At 34.3% G+C, this 19332-nt stretch overlaps 4 protein-coding genes across 10 annotated transcripts in view; 2 read left to right on the forward strand and 2 right to left on the reverse strand.

The window, feature by feature from the left end:
- Positions 1 to 33: 33 nt before the first annotated feature.
- Positions 34 to 5327, reverse strand: LOC128878825 (probable RNA-binding protein 19). Its single transcript, XM_054127379.1, has 12 exons — positions 5171 to 5327; positions 4893 to 5097; positions 4623 to 4822; positions 4310 to 4543; positions 3957 to 4227; positions 3684 to 3893; positions 3377 to 3574; positions 2319 to 3061; positions 978 to 1180; positions 778 to 894; positions 297 to 526; positions 34 to 212 (listed from the first exon to the last, which is right to left on the reverse strand). Exons 1-12 carry the CDS (start codon positions 5204 to 5206, stop codon positions 145 to 147), a joined length of 2715 nt encoding a protein of 904 aa, XP_053983354.1. The 5' UTR covers positions 5207 to 5327; the 3' UTR covers positions 34 to 144.
- Positions 5328 to 5519: 192 nt separating this feature from the next.
- LOC128878827 (uncharacterized protein F21D5.5) lies at positions 5520 to 11508 on the reverse strand. 5 transcript variants are annotated; one of them, XM_054127382.1, is made up of 9 exons: positions 11313 to 11508; positions 8285 to 8430; positions 7343 to 7869; positions 6919 to 7164; positions 6781 to 6849; positions 6431 to 6700; positions 6018 to 6299; positions 5887 to 5948; positions 5520 to 5806 (listed from the first exon to the last, which is right to left on the reverse strand). In XM_054127382.1, the coding sequence occupies exons 1-9, from the start codon at positions 11357 to 11359 to the stop codon at positions 5683 to 5685; spliced, it is 1773 nt and encodes a 590-aa protein (XP_053983357.1). In that variant the 5' UTR covers positions 11360 to 11508; the 3' UTR covers positions 5520 to 5682. The 5 variants fall into 5 exon arrangements, with proteins under 5 accessions (XP_053983357.1, XP_053983356.1, XP_053983359.1 ...); XM_054127381.1 differs by having other exon boundaries at positions 6380 to 6700; XM_054127384.1 differs by having other exon boundaries at positions 6380 to 6700; positions 8285 to 8456; positions 11313 to 11336.
- LOC128878829 (poly [ADP-ribose] polymerase tankyrase-2-like) lies at positions 9120 to 10202 on the forward strand. Its single transcript, XM_054127386.1, has one exon. The coding sequence runs from the start codon at positions 9270 to 9272 to the stop codon at positions 9930 to 9932; it is 663 nt and encodes a 220-aa protein (XP_053983361.1). The 5' UTR covers positions 9120 to 9269; the 3' UTR covers positions 9933 to 10202.
- Positions 11509 to 12675: 1167 nt separating the features above from the next.
- The window catches only part of LOC128878824 (uncharacterized), a 54960-nt gene continuing 48303 nt past the window's right edge, over positions 12676 to 19332 (forward strand). For 2 of the 3 annotated variants that reach the window (XM_054127377.1, XM_054127378.1), the window contains exons 1-3: positions 12881 to 13023; positions 13082 to 13136; positions 13658 to 13982. In XM_054127377.1, coding sequence (XP_053983352.1) covers positions 13115 to 13136; positions 13658 to 13982 — 347 coding nt within the window. In that variant the 5' untranslated portion in view covers positions 12881 to 13023; positions 13082 to 13114. Of the gene's footprint in view, positions 12818 to 12880; positions 13024 to 13081; positions 13137 to 13657; positions 13983 to 19332 lie in introns of those variants that run through there. The other variant, XM_054127376.1, reaches the window with a different exon arrangement.

The following is a 19332-nucleotide window of genomic DNA, read 5'->3' on the forward strand; positions in this document are numbered from 1 at the left end:
CCAACATTCAAACGGAAATACGATAGCATCGCGCTTGCTTGATGAATTTATAGTTTATTCGATACATCGTGTGCGCAAATATTATGTACAACATTTTATAAATAATTGATGCTCGAAATTTGTTATTTACAATGTCAAAGGAGCTCATTCTGCTTCCAATCCAACGTCTTCTGGACTTATCGTAGCTTTTTTATTCTTCTTCATTGGTTCTTCTGTAAGGAGGTTATATATTTAATGATAATCATGTTATCAAATGAGCTGGAAGGAATTAGAAGTAGTCATTTAGGAGTGGGTACCTTGGTGGAAGTGTTTAGCAGTTCTTTTTCTAATATCTTCTACACCTTCCTCGGTTTGGGCCCATTCTAGCACCAGTCTTCGACCATACAAGTGGGTACTTTGACACAGAGCTTTAAACGCTTTCTTGGCCTCGCTTTTCGTGTAGAACTCCACAAAGGCGAACCCTCTGTGTTTCTCAACGCCAACTAGTTTCCTTGGCAATCGCACTGCTTTCAATTCTCCGAACGCTCTACGAATTTTAATTAAAGTATAATAAGTTACAATAATATCCCAATCACACTGATTCCATTCAATTATAGTCTTTTAAAGACGAACACAAACCGCAAGTCTAGAACGTTTAGGAATAAAAAGTGGCTTGTTACGACTATATCCAACGTTATGTAACGTTTGGAAACATTTCTAGCGATAAACTTCTCTCTAAAAATACTCGAAGAACAATTTAAAAACAAGTTGATTCTTTCGAATCTTGAAAATACGTACTTGAACAGCTCGGTGATTTCTTGAGCAGTAGCCTGGAATGGCACGTTTCGTATGAGGATCTTCGTACCCGTTTGCGCCGTGGTATTAGATGTTTTTTTCGCAGTCTTAACATCGGTTCTGCACATTTAAGCGAATGAAGATCTGCATTAAAGTCGACGGAAGTTCGAGAAGTTGAATTCTAAGCGAAATTATAAACTTACGTTAACGTTCTTTCAGAACGTTTCAGCTCCAAAGTTTTTCCCTCTAGCACCGTCATTTGTAACACTTTCAGTGCACGATCCGCGTCAGCTTTTCTTTTGTAACGTACGAATCCATAACCCATGGACAATTTACCACCAGGTTTCTTCGGATCCTTCTTTGTTGCGATTGTGGCATAATGAAGACGACCGCATTTACCGAAATACTGAAATATTGAATTAAATATCAAATGCAATTAACTTGTTTTTCCTTTACATTCATGATTTACTAAGCACGACAGCAATAATGTCTCCAGCTTTTAAATTTAGTGCAATTTAATAACAAACTAGGTTCTATAAAGAAATATAAAACTGGATACCAACATATCACTCTTTATTTTATGCAGTTATGAAGTAAAGAGTATCTGCAATAAAAAGGTCTGATTATATATAGTGTTGCGCATTAATTATTTGAAACTGAAAATTCAGGTTTGAAGAATTAAACTTAAGGTCAAAATGTTTACTATAAATATTTTTATAATATTCTTGTACTGACTACTCTCATGCTTAGTCTATCTTCTTCTTTTATAAACTGCGCAACAAAATTAACGCAACAAAAATTTTTTTTTAAATTTCACTCAACTTTAAATAACCACAACTCCGCCAAAAAAAATTGTAGAGGCTTCGCTTCTTTTTTTTTTTAATTTGTGCAGAAAAGTGTAAACATTCTGGCAATTTTTGTAAAGTTTGCGAGAAAAATTCAATGCACCTCATGGAGCGCGTCAAAGTGCGCAAACTTTTTTTAAAAAAAAAAACATCACCTCGTTGTAAAGGAGATGGCGGGAAGGGGGAAGAAGGAAATCAAAATTTGACAAATTCTGCTCAAAGTAGAGACTTCAAGCTTTGAAACAACAAAAAAATGATCTGATACGATCATTTTTCGCGGAGTTGTTGTTATTTAAAATTGAGTGAAATTTTAAGAAAAATTTTTGTTGCGGAGTGTATAAATAAAATTAAAGTATCTGTCTATTTGTTCCGGTTAATCTCCGGAACTACTGAACCGATTTTAAAAATTTTTTCAGTAATAGAAAACTATCCCTGAGTAACATAGGCTACGTCTTATTTTGATAAAAATACGTTTTCAATTTGAAATCTCAAAATTTGTAAATAAAGTTGTGGGATCGTTATATTTGACAATAAGAAATATCGATTGAAAGATCTGAGTTACGGGAAACAAAAGACAGTCATCTACTGATTCACGAAGAAACACGCGGTTGAACAGTCAGTTGAACGCGAAGAACATAAAGTAAATAGTATTTCACGTAGTTACAACCGCGGGGCACAGCTAGTAGAGTGATAAAATACCTTCTTTAATTCTTGATCTGTAGTCGAGAAGTTGATGTTCTTCACGAAGAGAGTCGTGTCAGGTTCAGGTTCGTCTTCGTCCTCGCTATCTTCTTTCTCGGTTTTCTTCGTATTGTTTACAATTCCTGAACGGTCATCCGATTGGCCTGTAATCACTTCGATTTCATTTTTCTCCTTTCTCCCGTCCTGTTGAGCGTCTTTTGTTTTCTTCCTCTCAGCAGGAGAAGTGGTAAAGCTATTATCAGGCGCCCATTCCAAATACAGAGGCAAATGTTTATACTTAGTATATGCTAATTTTGTGAATGCCTTGCGTGCCTCGGAAGGCTCTAAAAATTCCACCAATGCCGTGATACCTGAAGGCGGCATTACGAGCCTTCCCAATTCGCCATGCTTTGCGAATAACTCTCGTAACTCCTTTACTGGTGTTGCGGCAGGCAAATTTTTAACGAGTATCACTGTTTTGGATCGCTTATTCGGGGGCTGATTAAACGCGTCCAAGCAGACATTATTTTCTTCCAAGAAGTTTTTGGTGTCTTGAACCAATTGCGTTTCTCCTAATGCCAATTTAACTGCGGCACTCATACTTTTCGATCCATCTTCGAGCACCTTCTCCTTCGTTGTGTTGTAGGTAGCTGCTATAGCATCAGCTACAGCGTTCTGACCCAAGAAGAGAGTATTCCAATTGTGCGCCGATCCCGCGGTCGCTTTGGCTTTCAGTTCCTTCTTTTGCTTATAAGTCAATCCTTTCTCATCAATTTTAATATGTTAGTAAGTCTATATAGAGGCAAACGTGTGAAATGTTTTCAACTCCTGTAGTTGAATACTCTACATATACATAGAGATTACCTAGGAAAACATCTAGCGCTATGTAAGAAATTAATTAAATATAAATTCTCAAAGCATCTTTACTAAATGGTGTTTTTAGATAATCTTTATGTGCATGCAGATGACCTTCATGATAAGAACCCAACTATACGCGTCGAAAACATTTGACATATTTGATGGTAGAGACTAACTAATTAAAATTTTCTCGAAACCATAGTATTTGAAGAATGCACCTGTTTCATCGAATTGCTCCATAGGATTGAGTTTTGCTTTCCCAGGAAGAAGATGGAGCATTCTGCCGTCTACGATAGTACCGTCCAATTCGCCGTAAGCTTTGACTGCATGTTCAGTCATTAAGAATGTCACTGTACCAAATCCTTTAGGTTTCCTGGTTATTCTGTCCACAGGTAGATTCAATTCGGTTAAAGGACCTGATGAAATAGTAATGATAATTAACCCTTCCTAGTCCATTGATTTCATATAGCAACATTAACTTTAAGTCTAGAAATCATCAGTGCAGTATTTTTCATTTCAACGTACCGTACTTCTCAAATAGTTTTCGAATATCGTCTTCGGTCGTGGTGTAAGACAAATTTCGAATAAACATCCTTCCAGACTCTGCTATGCTCTCCTCGTCTTTCAGTGCTTCTTCTTGATTCTTCCACCTAACATTAGAATTGCTTCCGTTCTGTTCTTCCTTTGGCTTTTCTTCTTTTGCTTCATACTTCGTTACAAATATTTGTTTTCCACCTGTAAAAATGCATGTACCGATAAAATATTAAAGTATATACTAGTTGATTGTTATGTCATTACCTAAAAAACTTTTATCTTTCAATAATGCTTTTCTCAGATGCTGCTCAGTTTTAAATCCAACATAAGCTATGCCTTTAATTCTTGGTGGCACCCTTATCGATTTTGCTTTCAGTGGATTGAAAAATTGTTTGATGTCCTTTTTCTTGTGATTGTATCCTAGTCCTCTGAGTTTCACAGTAAAGAATTTTACAGGACCATGTTCCAATGTTTTCTTTTCATTTGAATCCTTTTTCTTTGTACTCTGATCTTTTACTTTCAATGCTTCCATATACTGCGTCGATAAACAAATATTATTACATGACTAGAATAATTTATAAGCTGCATATCGATAAGATATATAAATTTCTAATCACCTCTAAATCAGATATAACTTTCTGTGCAACTTTTTGCGTTTTGCCTTCATTGTTTTTTTCTTTGTTATCATTATTTATGTTATCATCATCTGCATTACTAGATTTTTCATCTTCATCTTCATCGTCGCTATGTTTTTTACTTTGAATTGTAGTTAGAATTGTATCGTTATTCCATACAGCTTTGTTTGCTGTGTGACTTTCAAGGAATTCCATGAATAAAGGATCATCTTTGTGCTGAATTTAAATCAAGTCAAACGAATATTAGATTGAAAATATCGAGCTTATAGACTAATAAATTAAAATACAAGTATACTTTTTCCAATGCTTCTTTAATATCATTTTGTAAACTTTTCTGTTCTTTACTTTTCTCAATCTTATCTTTCTTCTTTTCCTTTTTCCCTGTTTTATTTAAAAATTCGTTTTCTATTACGTCAGTAGAATCCTTATTGCTTGTTGTATGTTTTGAACTGTCAGGTGCATATTTACTCCATGATCTGGGTTTAGAAGGATCCCCTATGAGATTAAATGGATTAAGTATAATGTATTGTCTCTGAGTAATATAACGTGTAGTTTAAATAATTACCTAGGCTTGCGCATTGCTCAATGGATATTTTGCAAGTATCGATACAGGATTTATCAAAGTACTCTTTTGCAGCTATAGCCTGTTCTTCAGTTTTGAATCCAATGAAAGCGAATCGACGGAATTTTCCATCTTTTGTATACTTCAACTGTACATCGGTTACCAAACCCTTCTGGCTGAATAATTCTCTTAATTTAGTATCTGAAATCTATCAAAATAATGGATAAGTATTTCTAAATCATTTTGATGTTACTATTGCGTCGCGGAATGTTATTACTCACATTTTTTGGCAAATTCTTCACTATCAGTCGCGACATTTTGTAACACTCATAATTACTTTTGAAAAGAATGCTCTACTGATTGTTTACGTTATGTATCGCCGAACCAACCCATGCCATGTGGTTTCGTAGAGGTTATGTTTCCCAGAATTTAAATAGGTTATACATTATACAGTAATGCCAGATAAGCCGCATTTAGAAAGTGTAACAGAGATAGACAGGTATCATTTTATAAGGGCGCGAATGGCAGTAACTCTTATTCTAATTGGCATGAAATAATAAAAGATGAAATAGCTATTCGTATACAAATTTATTAAAAACATGGAATTTAAATAACTAACAACTCAAAATCAATGTTTTACATATTTATTTTTTTAAATAAGTTCACACGAAGGCCAGCATGTCTCGTTTCTATATGTCTATCGGTACTAAATAAATATCAGATTTTATTTCCATTGTCAAACGTACAATTAATTAGTTTAATTCGAGTATGTATATCACGGTTTCTCTTATTTTTAACTTTCGAGTAAATACATTTCGTAAAGCTGTCGATCTTCTTTCTTTTGAAATTTTGGAACGAAGTCAACTTGAACGATTTCTGTGAAACCTTCATCCAAGCTTGGCGATTGATAATTTTTCCTAAAATTAAAATAAAAATGATAACATAACTTGAATCTAAATTGAAAAACATTGAATTTTATCATTTTTACTTTACTTACATATAAGAGTTAATAATCACTTCGCTAACTTTAACGTGACTAGGATCTGTTAATTCTCGGAACTGGAACCGAAATTTTCACTAAAAACTGGCAGTTTCTATTGTACCAGTTAACGATTAGTATTTTGTTACCTTATTATTGTGTTTTGCATGCTCAGTGCTGGTTGTCATAACGAAACACCTTACAGACACTCCGTGTTTTTTTGCCACTTCGATATACCTTTGCCTCGACACGGAATCTGGATTGGTATTATCTACGACTACGCTACTTTTTAGCTTTAAATGTGTCTCCATTGCGCTAATGCATTTTTGCCAACTTCCAAGGGTATCTCTGTTAACGTGTGCATAACCGTTCAGATAATTTTTCACGAAGTGTGTCTTGCCTGATCCAGGACAACCAACCATTAAAATTATCTACAAAAAAATAAATACAACCATTGCAGCACATTTATATTGAGTGTCCTCCGTAACACTTTTTACGATTTTTCAAGTACTTGCGATTGTAGATTGTAATATTTTAAATATATTACTATAATTTTAATTACTTCTTGGGTACTTGAAGTTATATCAACTCCTTTGCATATCTCGACAACCGATAGATTTTTCGGATTAAACAAAGGCAATACATATGGCGCCTCTTTGTGTCCAAGAAAATGTTCTTCTGGGGTATAAAACTGTAAGGATAAATTTAATGCTAGTAATCTGTCTGCTGATGAATGATCCTTTTTTTTTCCAGGGGCCCAATTTTTTTGCCGTCCAGCTGCATCTCCGACGTAAAAGGAATTGTCTTTATCGATGGGCACGGAGTCATTATTCTTTAAAATAAATACTATGAAATTAAAGTCTGTTCCGTCAATAATGATTGTTGTATAAAATAATTAATCAATATACCTACTTCTTCTAGTTTTTGCCACATACCAATTGCTGGTTTTCTGTAGATGCTATTTCCAGTAGCTATAAAAACCTACAAATGAATTAATATACATAGAGAACAAATTTATTTATTACAATTGTATAGAAAAGTAAAATATACCTGCATTGGAACACCAATTTTTTGTGTTATATTCTTAATCTTGTTCTTAAAAGATTTAATATTTAGCTTTTTAGATCCAATTCCTCCTTGATTAGTGAATATTACTATTTTGTAACTGCTACTGTGAAGTTTCTTTAATTTACCTATCACATCGGGATATATGAGTTGCCAGTCATCATAATCTTTTGGAAATACTAAGCCGGAATGCGTTTTTATCAAAGTTCCATCCATATCATATGCTGCTATCTGCAATTCAATATATTCCAACAAGTGTTACACAAATATTTTAACAATTTTCATAATTTTTGTTTGCTCTGAAAAATTCAATAACATAGTGTTTCTCTAATAATACATCTATGATATGTAACAGACCAAAAAAATTATTGTTAACTTTTCTATTTTAGATAATATTTCTTTTAATTACCTTTGAGCGACCTACAATACCTTTGGTGGTATATATTAATAATGCTCCATTTTCTTTACTTTCCCAGACATCCTGCTCATCACTTAGATTTTGTTCACTACCTGTGTCCTCCGACTTGTCTGAAGTTGCGCTACCTTTCTTTAAAAAATTCAAAATATTACCACTATTTTTTGCTTGTTTTTTCTCTTTCTGTATTTCATTTTCCTGTGTTTCTTTTTCTTGTATTTCTTCTGTACAACTACTATTCATATCGTCCATTTCAAATTTTGGTATTTTGTAAGAACCTCCTTCAGTCTCGTTGGTTATCTCTGATTCCCTAGCTCTTTTCTCTGAGAAAAGAGTCTTAGGAGGTGGAGGATTAAATTCTATTTGATATACATACTTCCCATATAAAACTTCTAAGTGATCCTCATGCTTGGCTATAAATTTAATGTCTTTACGTGTCTTAAAACCATTGAATCCACATGGTCTTTTGCCAAGTTGTTGGATTGAGACCTTGCACTCCTGATAATCTGCATATAATCTTACTGTGAACAATAAAAAATGCATGTTAATGGTAATGATCAAAGTCCATAGAATTATACAACAATAAGTCCTCAGTTACATGATCTTAAATTATGTGGACTTACAGATACACAGTTAGGTCTTCACTTATATCTTTGTACATAGTTTGTGTGTATATATGTATTTATGTATTTAAATCAATGGTGTTCAGCATAAAGACCCCTCATATATTTGTTTCCTCCTGCAATAGTTCTTTCCCCACACAGAATACCTATGTTACAAAAACTTGTACATACTACATGACACATGTATCAACCTCAAATTTTAAATAAAGGTTTTGCTCATTTGATGCTTCTTGATACAAAAAAATTAAATAATCATGTAAGTCGAGGACTTATTGTATTAATAAATGTATACAACAAACCAAGATATAATAACCTTGTTGTCTAGAACATTGCGTATCTGTAATGTTTGTGTCTGGACAACGACCTACAATGATCGGTTTTTGATGTGGTAAATACACTGTCAGTAATGCTTTGTCGTTGCTTTTCAAATAACAGCTTTTGGTTTGTTGCGTCATTGTACTTTAAATAAAAAAGTAATGATAGTTCTGTAATAATAAAACAATAAAGAAGAATGATAAGGAACGTTAAGGTATTTGGAAAATTGTAATTAAAACATTAGATAACTTATCATGTCTCTATAAAAATGATTACGTAAATAATTCTAAGTTAAGAGTGAAAGTTGTAATATTTGATCAATTTTTGATATTCATTCATAATTTGTCTACATTTGCATTATCTCGAATGGTTCATAATCATCTTCAAATCTTATACCTTTAATATCTGAATCAACTTCACCGAACACAAAATCTTCTCGATCATGTTTGTAACGATTTATATATGCCGATATGCGTCATGTTAGGTTAGGATAGGTTATAGAACAGTGGTTCTCCAATGACTATAGTTTGCGTGAAGGAAGTTCGTGAAGGAAGACTAGAAAGACCAAGGGATTTGATCAATTATTTTGGGCTATCTTACTCACAAGCATGGCCACAAGGAGATGTTTTGGCAAAAATAAAAAACGTTTTGATACTCCCCTTCACTTTGCTGTTATAGATGTTGACATAAAAATTGTTAAGATGATTCTAGACAAAGGTGCTAATATTGATGCTAAAAATCAAAATGATAAAACTCCACTCCACAATGCAATTCAATTTGGGAAAGTGGAAGTTACTGAATTACTTTTAAAGCATAGTGTCGGGAGATAATTAAATAAAACTCGGGTATCTAGTTTATAGGTTATAATTCGGTATGCTCGTAACACAACGTGTATAAAAGATCTGCCGTTCTCTACGCTCGAGAGCGAATGTCACTCGTTTTATCGGCCCTCAACTTTTCAACGATCCGGGAATGACTCCCGAATGCAACCCTCCCGACCGTCCAGTCAACGGGCGATAACTCGCCCATACCTGAAAGCTGACTGCAATAGAGCTTTTGTTAATGCCAGAGACAATACTGGTATAAGTCTACTTCATGCTGCAGCTCAGATAGGATGTTCACAAATTGTTGAGCATCTTTTAAACTATGGAGCTTATGTTAATTGTATCTGTATGTCTAGAAAAGGTTATACACCACTGCACTTTCCTGTTGGAACACGTAATAAGGAAGTTATCACGTTGCTTTTAAGTAGAGGTGCTAATGTTGATGTTAAAGCGGAAGGTAGTATAACCCCTCTTCATATTGCTGCTGGCAAAGGTAATGAAGAAGCTGTGAAATTATTATTGAATAGAGGTGCTGATATTAATGCTAGCACAAAGGGTAATTTAATGCCACTTCATTTTGCTACCAGAAGAGGACATGGAACAGTTGTAAATCTGCTCTTACAACATGGAGCTAGAGTTGATAATCAGGATGGAGATGCAGAAACCGTACTACACTCTGCTGTTATAACAGGATATTTTATGATTGTTGAGGATGTTTTAAAGTATTGTCCTGATATTAATAATCAAAGTAACAGAGCTCTCTCAAAACCGCAGTGTGCGGCTATGGAGAAGGGTATAAAAAGATTACTGAAGCTCTTCTAGAATATGGCTTTACTGTTAAACCAGAAGATAGAAATAATCCTCAATTATTAGATGCTGCTGTTAGAAAAGGATATTTGAAAATTATTGAAGACCTATTAAAGTATGGTCCTGATGTTAATACATTAATATTATTCATCATACTTTACAAAAGGTTGTACAGCTTTACATAGTGCAGGCGAAAAGAAACAGGAAGAAGTAGCTAAACTGTTGATAAGCTATGGAGTTAACATAAATGCTCAAGATAAAGCTGGAAAAACTCCAATATTTTATGCTATTAAAAATGCCGATTTAAAAATTACCAAGCTACTTTTAATTAATAGAGCTAATATAAAAAATAGTCCTGAGCTATTGATTACTGCTGTTACGAACAAATGCATAAAAATCGTTGAAGTTCTTTTGCAACATGATGCTGATATTAACGCTAGTGACAAATGTGGAATCACTGCATTGCACATTGCAGCTAAGATGGGTGATAAAAAATTTGTAAAAGTATTGCTAGAATGGGGTGCTGATATTGACTTTAGAAATGAGTATGGCACAACAGCACTTCACATCACTTCTCAAAACAGACGTACAGAAGTTGTTGCAACTCTTCTGGAAAATGGCTCTGATATTAATATTATGAGTAAAAATAATTGTTTACCTCTTGATTATGCTATGGATGGGCTGAGGTCTCTATTCTATGATTACTACAATTGTATGCATTGTTCATGGGACAGAATTGCTGAAGCTCTTAAACACCACATAGTTAAAATGAAAATCGCAAATTTATATGTCAGTGAACGAAATAGTATTGAACTATTATTGAGTACAAGTGATAAAATAAGTGATTTTCAAGATGAGTGTGAGAAAGAAATAGCGAGCATGAAGAGTGAGAAGATTAATAATACTAATATCTTATTTTATGATATCTTGGGAAAAGGTACAAGCTCATTAGCACCATATATGAGGAATGAAAATATAGTGCTGGTTTTAAAATTAGACGACTGTAAAACAAAATTTCCAATATACGCTAGCATGATATAAAGTTATTTCAGAAAGGGTATGAAAAAAAAAAGAGTTACTTGAACAAGGTAATAAAGTTTTCCATCTTCTCTTTAACAACTTTCCTGAGTTACCACATGACTGTACTGAAAAAATATTTAGTTACCTGAATGACAAAGACTTAAGAATTTTGATGGATGTTTGTAAGCCTCTTAGCATCAGTAATCCTAATACTAATATTAATGATGTAGCGATTACCTCAAATATATCTCAAGTACAGTACGGTTAAGTTAATGTTTAAGTTAAGAACCTGACGCTCATGATATTAATTGATATAATATAAAAAATGAACAAATGACTCAACAAATAATAATTGTTAACACTTTATGAACAAACCATGCACACGCAACACATGCTTCAGCCGCGTTCTTTCTCTGAAGCATTGAGCTCTATCCTAACTGGAGTGTGAACTCCTGTAGGAAGAAGTAAAGGCGACGGAGGTCCGAGAGAAATGCAACATGGGTGGTTCCGGTATTATCCTATAGCAAATTTATTTGTAGAGGGGGAACAAACGTACGCCGTAACATAACCTACCCGAGCATCGCTGAGCATTGTCGAGTGAGTTACTTTCAGATTCTTTTTCGCATAAAATTGGATAAATACAATATAAATTGAATTGTGACAAATAATAAAATTTAGCTCTATACCAAATTGTATATATTTGTATGATCTAAATTATGGTATGTAAATTATGTATATTATTTCATTATCATGTCATTATTATTAATGTTTCTATCGTTTTATATATAAATAAAAAGGAAATAAAGTTCAAATCTGTACATAATTAATCTGTAAATAATTCCTAAAGTGCCGCGAAATTCAAACAAAGAGGAGTCTGTTCTCCCTCCACACATAAATTTGCTATAGGATAGTACCACCGGAACCACTCATCTTGTATCTCTCTCGGACCGACTTCTCTCTCACAGTTCACAATCCAGTTAGGATAGAGCTCAATGCTCTGAAGTAAAAAAACAGAAACGAAACAGACTTCCGGAAAAAAGAAAAAGAAACAAAAGAACGAGAAATATTACCAGACAGAATGGCCAATCATGCAACAGAAAAAATAATTATCCTCAACAATTAGCTTCTTTCAACATTAAGTAACAGTTTTAGTAAGTTAAAGACTATTTTGAAGGTTTTATGGGAATATTTAAAAAGCATACGTGTCAAGAAATTCATATAAATCAAATAATTGTATAATACAGGAAACTTCAGAATAATACAAGTTCCTGCAGTGCGTTCAAGGTATTACAAGACTTTTTTTATATAATGCGATTCTAGCTATAGTGAGTAATGAGTAGACTTGTCTCAGGGGCCCATTTTTTTTTTGGTTAAAACTTATCAAATCCTGTAGTTTTTAACCTGAAAAGTCCGAAAATGCAAGTTAAAAGTTTAGGAAACCAACAGTTTAAAAGATACGGGTATATAAAGATGTGTATCTTTGGCGTATTTTGACAGGTTAGTACGACGCCATATTGCCTCTACCCATGCTCTGATTGGTTTGCATTTTTTTTGTTTTTTTTATTTTGCCATATGTTATTTATATCACTTGTGTCATAGAGGAAAATTTTCAAATAAGACGATTTTCTGAAACGCGATTTTATACAACGCGTAATGTGTTATGACAGTTTAGTGTATGCTGTATTACCAACAGAGTAATTATATTACCAAGAGAGAACTCTATAATACCGATGGCGAACGTTACACCTCTGTTGCTATACTCCTAAACAGAACGGCTAGTACAACCAACCATTGAGAGGTTTACCACATGACAATTTGTTTGTTTATATTTATTCCAAATCTGTGCGACTGCGTCCACTTCATCTCTATTTGGAACTTCAGTTGAGTTTGATTTGAAATGAACATCGTTCGAAAGAAGCCAAATTTCAGATTTCAATTAAAAACAAATTTGTAAAAAATATGAATTTTAGGAGCGTGAATTATCAGCGATATGAGATCGTGTAGAATTTCTCTTTGGATGTTTCGAAGACGGTGAGGTCGAACGTGCAACGGATACCATAAAAATGCTTTATACCGTAATAAGAAGGTACGTAACAGTGTGCGACTAATGTAATTACGCGCGTAATCGCGATGGGTTTCTTCAGAGACAGAAGAACGTTTACTTCCATCGGAGAAAGATGTATCATCGGTTTCGAATTGGTAAGCAATACGGTGTATGAAACGAATGGATTGAGTGGTGATACGTTAGAAAAGGCTGAAAAGAAAATTGTGCGTGCGTCAGTGGCGTAATTAAGGGTGAGCAGTGGGTGTTAAACTTGCGGGCTCCAGAAGAAACATAATATTAATAATAATTCGAATTGTATATCGCTTTAATATAAAATTATCAGCCAACGATGCCATTTCAACCAAACCATTTATATTTTCACAATTTTTTACCATATAAATTTTTAAAAAGTCTTTGAAAACACATTACTCGATAAGAACTAATATCTACATTACTTCTTTGTAAAATTCTGGTTATATCGTGTTTTAAATTTTGTACTTATATAATTGTAGTACAAAAGTAAATATTATATTTGTTAAAGAGCGCCAGAATACGTCATCCTTGAAACATTTAATACGGATGAGTAGATGGTTTGGAAATACGTAATTGGCTAACGAATTACTGATTTTTTAAAAATAGTACCGGTTTTTTGACGTTAATACATTGGTGTTAAAAGCGGTTCTGGCGATATTGTGGTGGTTGAGCGTCGCGTCGAGCGAAGGCGACGTCGTCCGCAACGAGGACGTCTGCGGGCCTCAGAATGGTCGACGACTGTACCTGGAGCTAGGGGAGAAGGGTATTCTATATGCGAAGAACGTTTCCGTTGCGAAGAACGAAGCTAGACAAGACAGGTCACGCGGTTTCGCGAGCAACAGTTCCCATGCCCAATGCAGTCTCGAGCTGGTGACCTGTCCATCCTGCGTTATTATTGTTACCTTCCAACACGTTGGTTTGGCTCATCATTGCGGCGATGGTAGCGTTGTGATGGACAGCCCGTGTAGGTAAGTTGGCGCCAAGTATGAGTTATATGTAACGATATCTAGAGACGCGGTAGCGTCTCGTCGCCAAGTACATGAAAAATTATACGCCACCGTGTATACTGGCGCTGGCGCTACCACGTATCTTTTACTCGTAAAACTGCGATTTCAACCTAACCCGAAACTTCTGTCATTAATATCTCGTCACGCCTGCTGTATTTTCTAAATCCAAAGGCATTTTTCTAATGTAAATCGCACATAAGCTTTCGAATACAACCAAAATTAATAAAATCGGTCCACGAACGACAGAGATATCGTAATATCATATCATGAATGTGTCAAAAACGGCAGCGTTTTTCTTTTTCTTTGACAAGGAATTTTTCGTCAACACTTAGCCAATAGGAGCTAAGGCCGTTCGTCGATTCGTCGACTCTCAGAATCAGTCGGCAAGGCTCGTCGGTCGGAATTGTAATATGGCTGCCGCTCATGCCTCTCGTTCATTTTTAATCTGTATAACCTGTCAGTTTGTATTTGTGACATTTGGTTTCTTGCAACAAGACTTTCTGACATGCATTATGCGTACTTTTGAAAACTTAAAGGACTGAAACTGGAATTATAATACAATAAATTGTGCGTTACCAATAGTGGAGCTCTTTGTACATTTTCCCACTTTATTTATTAACATTTAAATTTGTTACAACAAGATTTTCTGCCACGCGTTATGCATACTCGTGAATTTTATTCTAATACAATAAATTGTGCGTTACACATAGTGGATCTTTTTCTTTATTTCTCATTTTATTTTTAACATTTCAATTTCTAGCAACAAGACATTTTGCAATGCGTTGTGTGTACTTTGGAATCATAAAAGACTGAAACTGGTATTATAATATAATAAATTGTGGATTAGAAATAGTGGACCTCTTTTTTCATTTCATACTTCATTTTTAACATTTAAGTTTGTTACAACAAGACTTTCTGCCTTGCGTTCTGTGTGCTTTTGAAAACTTAAAGGACTGAATCTGGTATTGTAATATAATAAATTGTGCGTTATTCATATGACATTAATTTTATTTGTAAATAACACATACAAACCTTGTTTTACTTGCAAATTAATGTAGAGCTTAAAATAAAAATACATTTGTCTTTTATTATAGTAAGCGTAGAGTCTAGAATACACATAATGTGTCTGAAGTAAAAGTATGCACAACACAGGACAGAAAGTCTTGTTCCAAGAAATTTAAATGTTACTGATAAAGTGATTACAATAATATAGAAAATTAGAGATCAGTTTGAATCCTTTAAGGTTTCAAAAATACGTGGAACGCATTGCAGTAAGTCTCATTGTAAGAAATTTATTAGTAACATTATCAGTAACATTTAAATGCAACAAGACTTTCTGTCATGTCTCGTGCATACTTTTGAGAACTTAAAGGACTAAGTCTGACCTCTCTTTTTCTATATTATTGTAATACAATAAATTATCTATTACAAATAGTGGATCTCTGTTCATTTTCTCATTTTCTCATTATTTAAATTTGTTACAAGATTTTCTGCCATGCGTTCTGTGAATGTATGAACTGTATTCTAATACAATAAATTGTGTGTTAGAAATAGTTGATCTCTTTATTCATTTCTCATTTCTTCTTTAATAAATTTCTTGCAATGAGACTTCCTGCAATGCTTTCCGCGTACTTTTGAAACCTTAAAGGATTCAAACTGATCTCCCATTTTCTATTATTTGAAGTCATTCACTATACAAATTATCTTTGTAAAAAGAAGTGAGATCCCCATAGAAAACTTCAAAAAAGTAAAAAAATTACGCCAAGTACATGAAAATAGGAGGACTCAAGGAGTTATCATAGAAAAATAAAAGATCCCCATAAAAAACTACAAGAAAGTAAAAAAAGATGTGAAATCAAAATGAGCTGCCAGTACATGAAGCCCTTTCCAATAAAGTGCAACGGCGACACTGTGTAACACAATGTAAAATTCGGTGGTTTCCAACTATGCGCAGCTAAAATGCTGTGTTCAACAGTGCGGACGTTCAGATTCTAATGACAATTCATATAAAGTGACTGCTCCGCACTTTGGCGGTGAAATGAAGAAGTAAATAGCGTATCATCCACAAACTGAGACTGTTTAAAAATTTGCCTAGATGTCCATGGCCTGGAAGTCAAATGCTTGGCGTAGCCAGGCAAGGCATTCTCAGATCATCAATATCCATACTTCCTCTCACGCAGGCTTTCACGTAATTTATCAATTCAAAACTCTGGCAATATCAGTACATTTTCATTGTATTGGATTTTCAAATATTTCTAAGGTCATTCATCGACTCCGATATCTTTTCTCTTATAAGCTTTCAGATAATTTGTCAGTTTTAAGCTTTGATAATATGAGTACACTTTCATTAGTATGCGTTTTAAAATAATTCTTATTCATCGACATCTTGACTTTCCCTGGCCACGCCAAGCATTTGACTTCCAGACCGCGGACATCTAGGGAAATTTTTAAACAGTCTCAGTTTGTGGATGATACGCTATTTACTTCTTCATTTCATCGAATATACAGGGGCTCGCTTGGACTTGAAGGACAGTGCATGGGATAAGTTTCACGGCAAGGGGAATGAAGCCGAAAATAAGGGGGCAAGTCACGTCTTCGGACATCTTATTACTTGTGGGGAGAGCTTAGGTGTCTACCGAAAGAAATGGCGAGTCACGAGTTCGATTTGGAGGATCGCACTTTATTCTCTATGCCACGCGTTCCTTTGAATGCGGGAGACGCAACTTTTGTCCGTTATAAAAAAAGGAGAAGGGACGCCAACTTAAAACTAAATTTACCAACTAAGTAACAAAAACTTACTAGCTAACTAAATAACCTATAGTGCTGCGGTCATTGGGCTCTATCCTAACTGGAGTGTGAACTCCTGTAGGAAGAAGTAGAGGCGACGGAGGTCCGAGAGAAATGCAACATGGGTGGTTCCGGTATTATCCTATAGCAAATTTATTTGTAGAGGGAGAACAAACGTACGCCGTAACATAACCTACCCGAGCATCGCTGAGCTTTGTCGAGTGAGTTACTTTCAGATTCTTTTTCGCATAAAATTGGATAAATACAATATAAATTGAATTGTGACAAATAATAAAATTTAGCTCTATACCAAATTGTATATATTTGTATGATCTAAATTATGGTATGTACATTATGTATACTATTTCATTATTATGTCATTATAATTAATGTTTCTATCGGTTTATATATAAATAAAGAGGAAGTAAAGTTCAAATCTGTACATAATTAATCTGTAAATAATTCCTAGAGTGCCGCGAAATTCAAACAAAGAGGAGTCTGTTCTCCCTCCACACATAAATTTGCTATAGGATAGTACCACCGGAACCACTCATCTTGTATCTCTCTCGGACCGGCTTCTCTCTCGCAGTTCACAATCCAGTTAGGATAGAGCTCAATGGCTGCGGTCCAATCTAGGGACCTTTCCGCCACATAGTTGTGGCGACCTCTGCCCCCGCACGCGCTAGGGAAAAACTAGTTACTTTTCGTTAGTAACGTTTTCGACCTTTTCCAATTTCTCCTAAAAAGCAGGGAAGAAAGCATTAGAAAAAGTGTAGACGTAGAGTGTGGATCGTAGAAAGTTTGTAAAATCGTCGCACACATAAATAGAGAGTTGTTATTGTTAAGTTGTTGTTTGTATATTATTGTTTTAATAAAACTTTTTAAATATCAAAAATACAAATCGCTACATACTGGCTATTCCTGGTGCCATCTATTTAAAATACGGCAAAATTTAAATGCATATATATATATATATTTTTACGTTATAAGGCATAATACGGTTTAGAATCCTGATGAAATTATAAACAATATCCAGTGGCGAGTTATTACACATACGGACATCAACATTCACCTCGGGCCTTTAGACCAGTAAGAATAAAGTTAAACAAAATTTCCATAAATTTTAAATTAGAATTGCTTATACAATACTTCAAAATAATAGCAAAAGGATAATCAAGAATAATGATTAATTTATTAAACATTTATTATTTACTTTTGTTTATTTATGTTACGTTATTTTCAATATAAAAATACCTTAGTCTCGTATATTTATTAATGATTGCTTTAATTAAATTAATCCTGTGGTTAAATAAAAAATCGTGACCGTTACAATGAACAATTAATTTTATAAATAGTTTATACTTATAAACTTCTGAGAATCCCAAATGACAAATATACAGGTTGTCCCAAAAATTTTGGAGTTCCTTGAACGGGGTGGTTCGGAGGGTGATTTGAAATAACTTTTTCCTTAACGAAAATGTCCGAGGTTTCGTTGAGGAGATATTAAAACCTCGACCAATCAGAGCACGAATATGCCGAATATACTTGCGCTCTGATTGGTCGGGATTTTCTGTTAATATCTCCTCAACGAAACCTCGGACAACACTTTCGCTAAGGATAAAGTTGTTTTAAATCACCCCCCGAACCACTCCTTTCAAGGAATTCCAACATTTTTAGGACACCCTGTATTCATACGTGTTAAGGTACGTACTCACGAGAGCATTTTTCGACGTACGAAGGTTTCGGCGCACGGCTGCTGCAGTCAGTACTTATCGTTTATGCGTGTGGGTGGGCCCTGGGCGTGTACGAACGCTATCCGACCTATTGTCGGTCATCATCAGGATTTCCGCGCGCCAGATACTTGAAGGGAACCCCACTTGAAATTAAGAGTCCCTTTTCTGTATCCAACCAACACCAGAAAAAGATTTCCTACTCCTCCAAAAAGGAAAAGTAAGGATTGGAACTCGGTTTTACCACATTAATTTATCTGTCGAGATAGTGTTTTTAGTCACAGTGTTCAATCACAGTGAAATTAAAAGTTTTATTTAAGTACATTTTAAAAAGCTTTGTGAACCTGACGACTTTCAAAAAATTAACTTTTTTTTATATAAAATGATAGAATTCCTTTTGTAGTTAATTGTAGTAACAATAATTTCTGTTTTAGTCTTTTTCAATTATTAAATAAAAAGAATTGAGAAAATGACCCGTACCCGACTTCGAGATATCTCAAATCTGTTTTTCCACGTGATTCAGAATCGTTTGTAGTTGTTTGTAGTGATTTTCGTTTCGTTTGAAGTTGAATAGATTAACAGTTATAAACAATTTTTTCAAGAGCTAACTTCGTTAATTTTTAATACTTTTTAAATACGATTTTTCGATGAGATTCAGAATGGTTTGTAGTTGATTTTCCTTTCGTTTGTACTAGAATGCTTTAGAAGTTATAACATTTGCTTAACCGTCCAAGAATTAACTTTGTAAATTTTCAATGCTTCTAAATCCCTCTTTAGGGAAATCACTACAAACA

This window comes from Hylaeus volcanicus, chromosome 6 (assembly GCF_026283585.1).
Source record: "Hylaeus volcanicus isolate JK05 chromosome 6, UHH_iyHylVolc1.0_haploid, whole genome shotgun sequence".
NCBI lineage: Eukaryota > Metazoa > Arthropoda > Insecta > Hymenoptera > Colletidae > Hylaeus > Hylaeus volcanicus.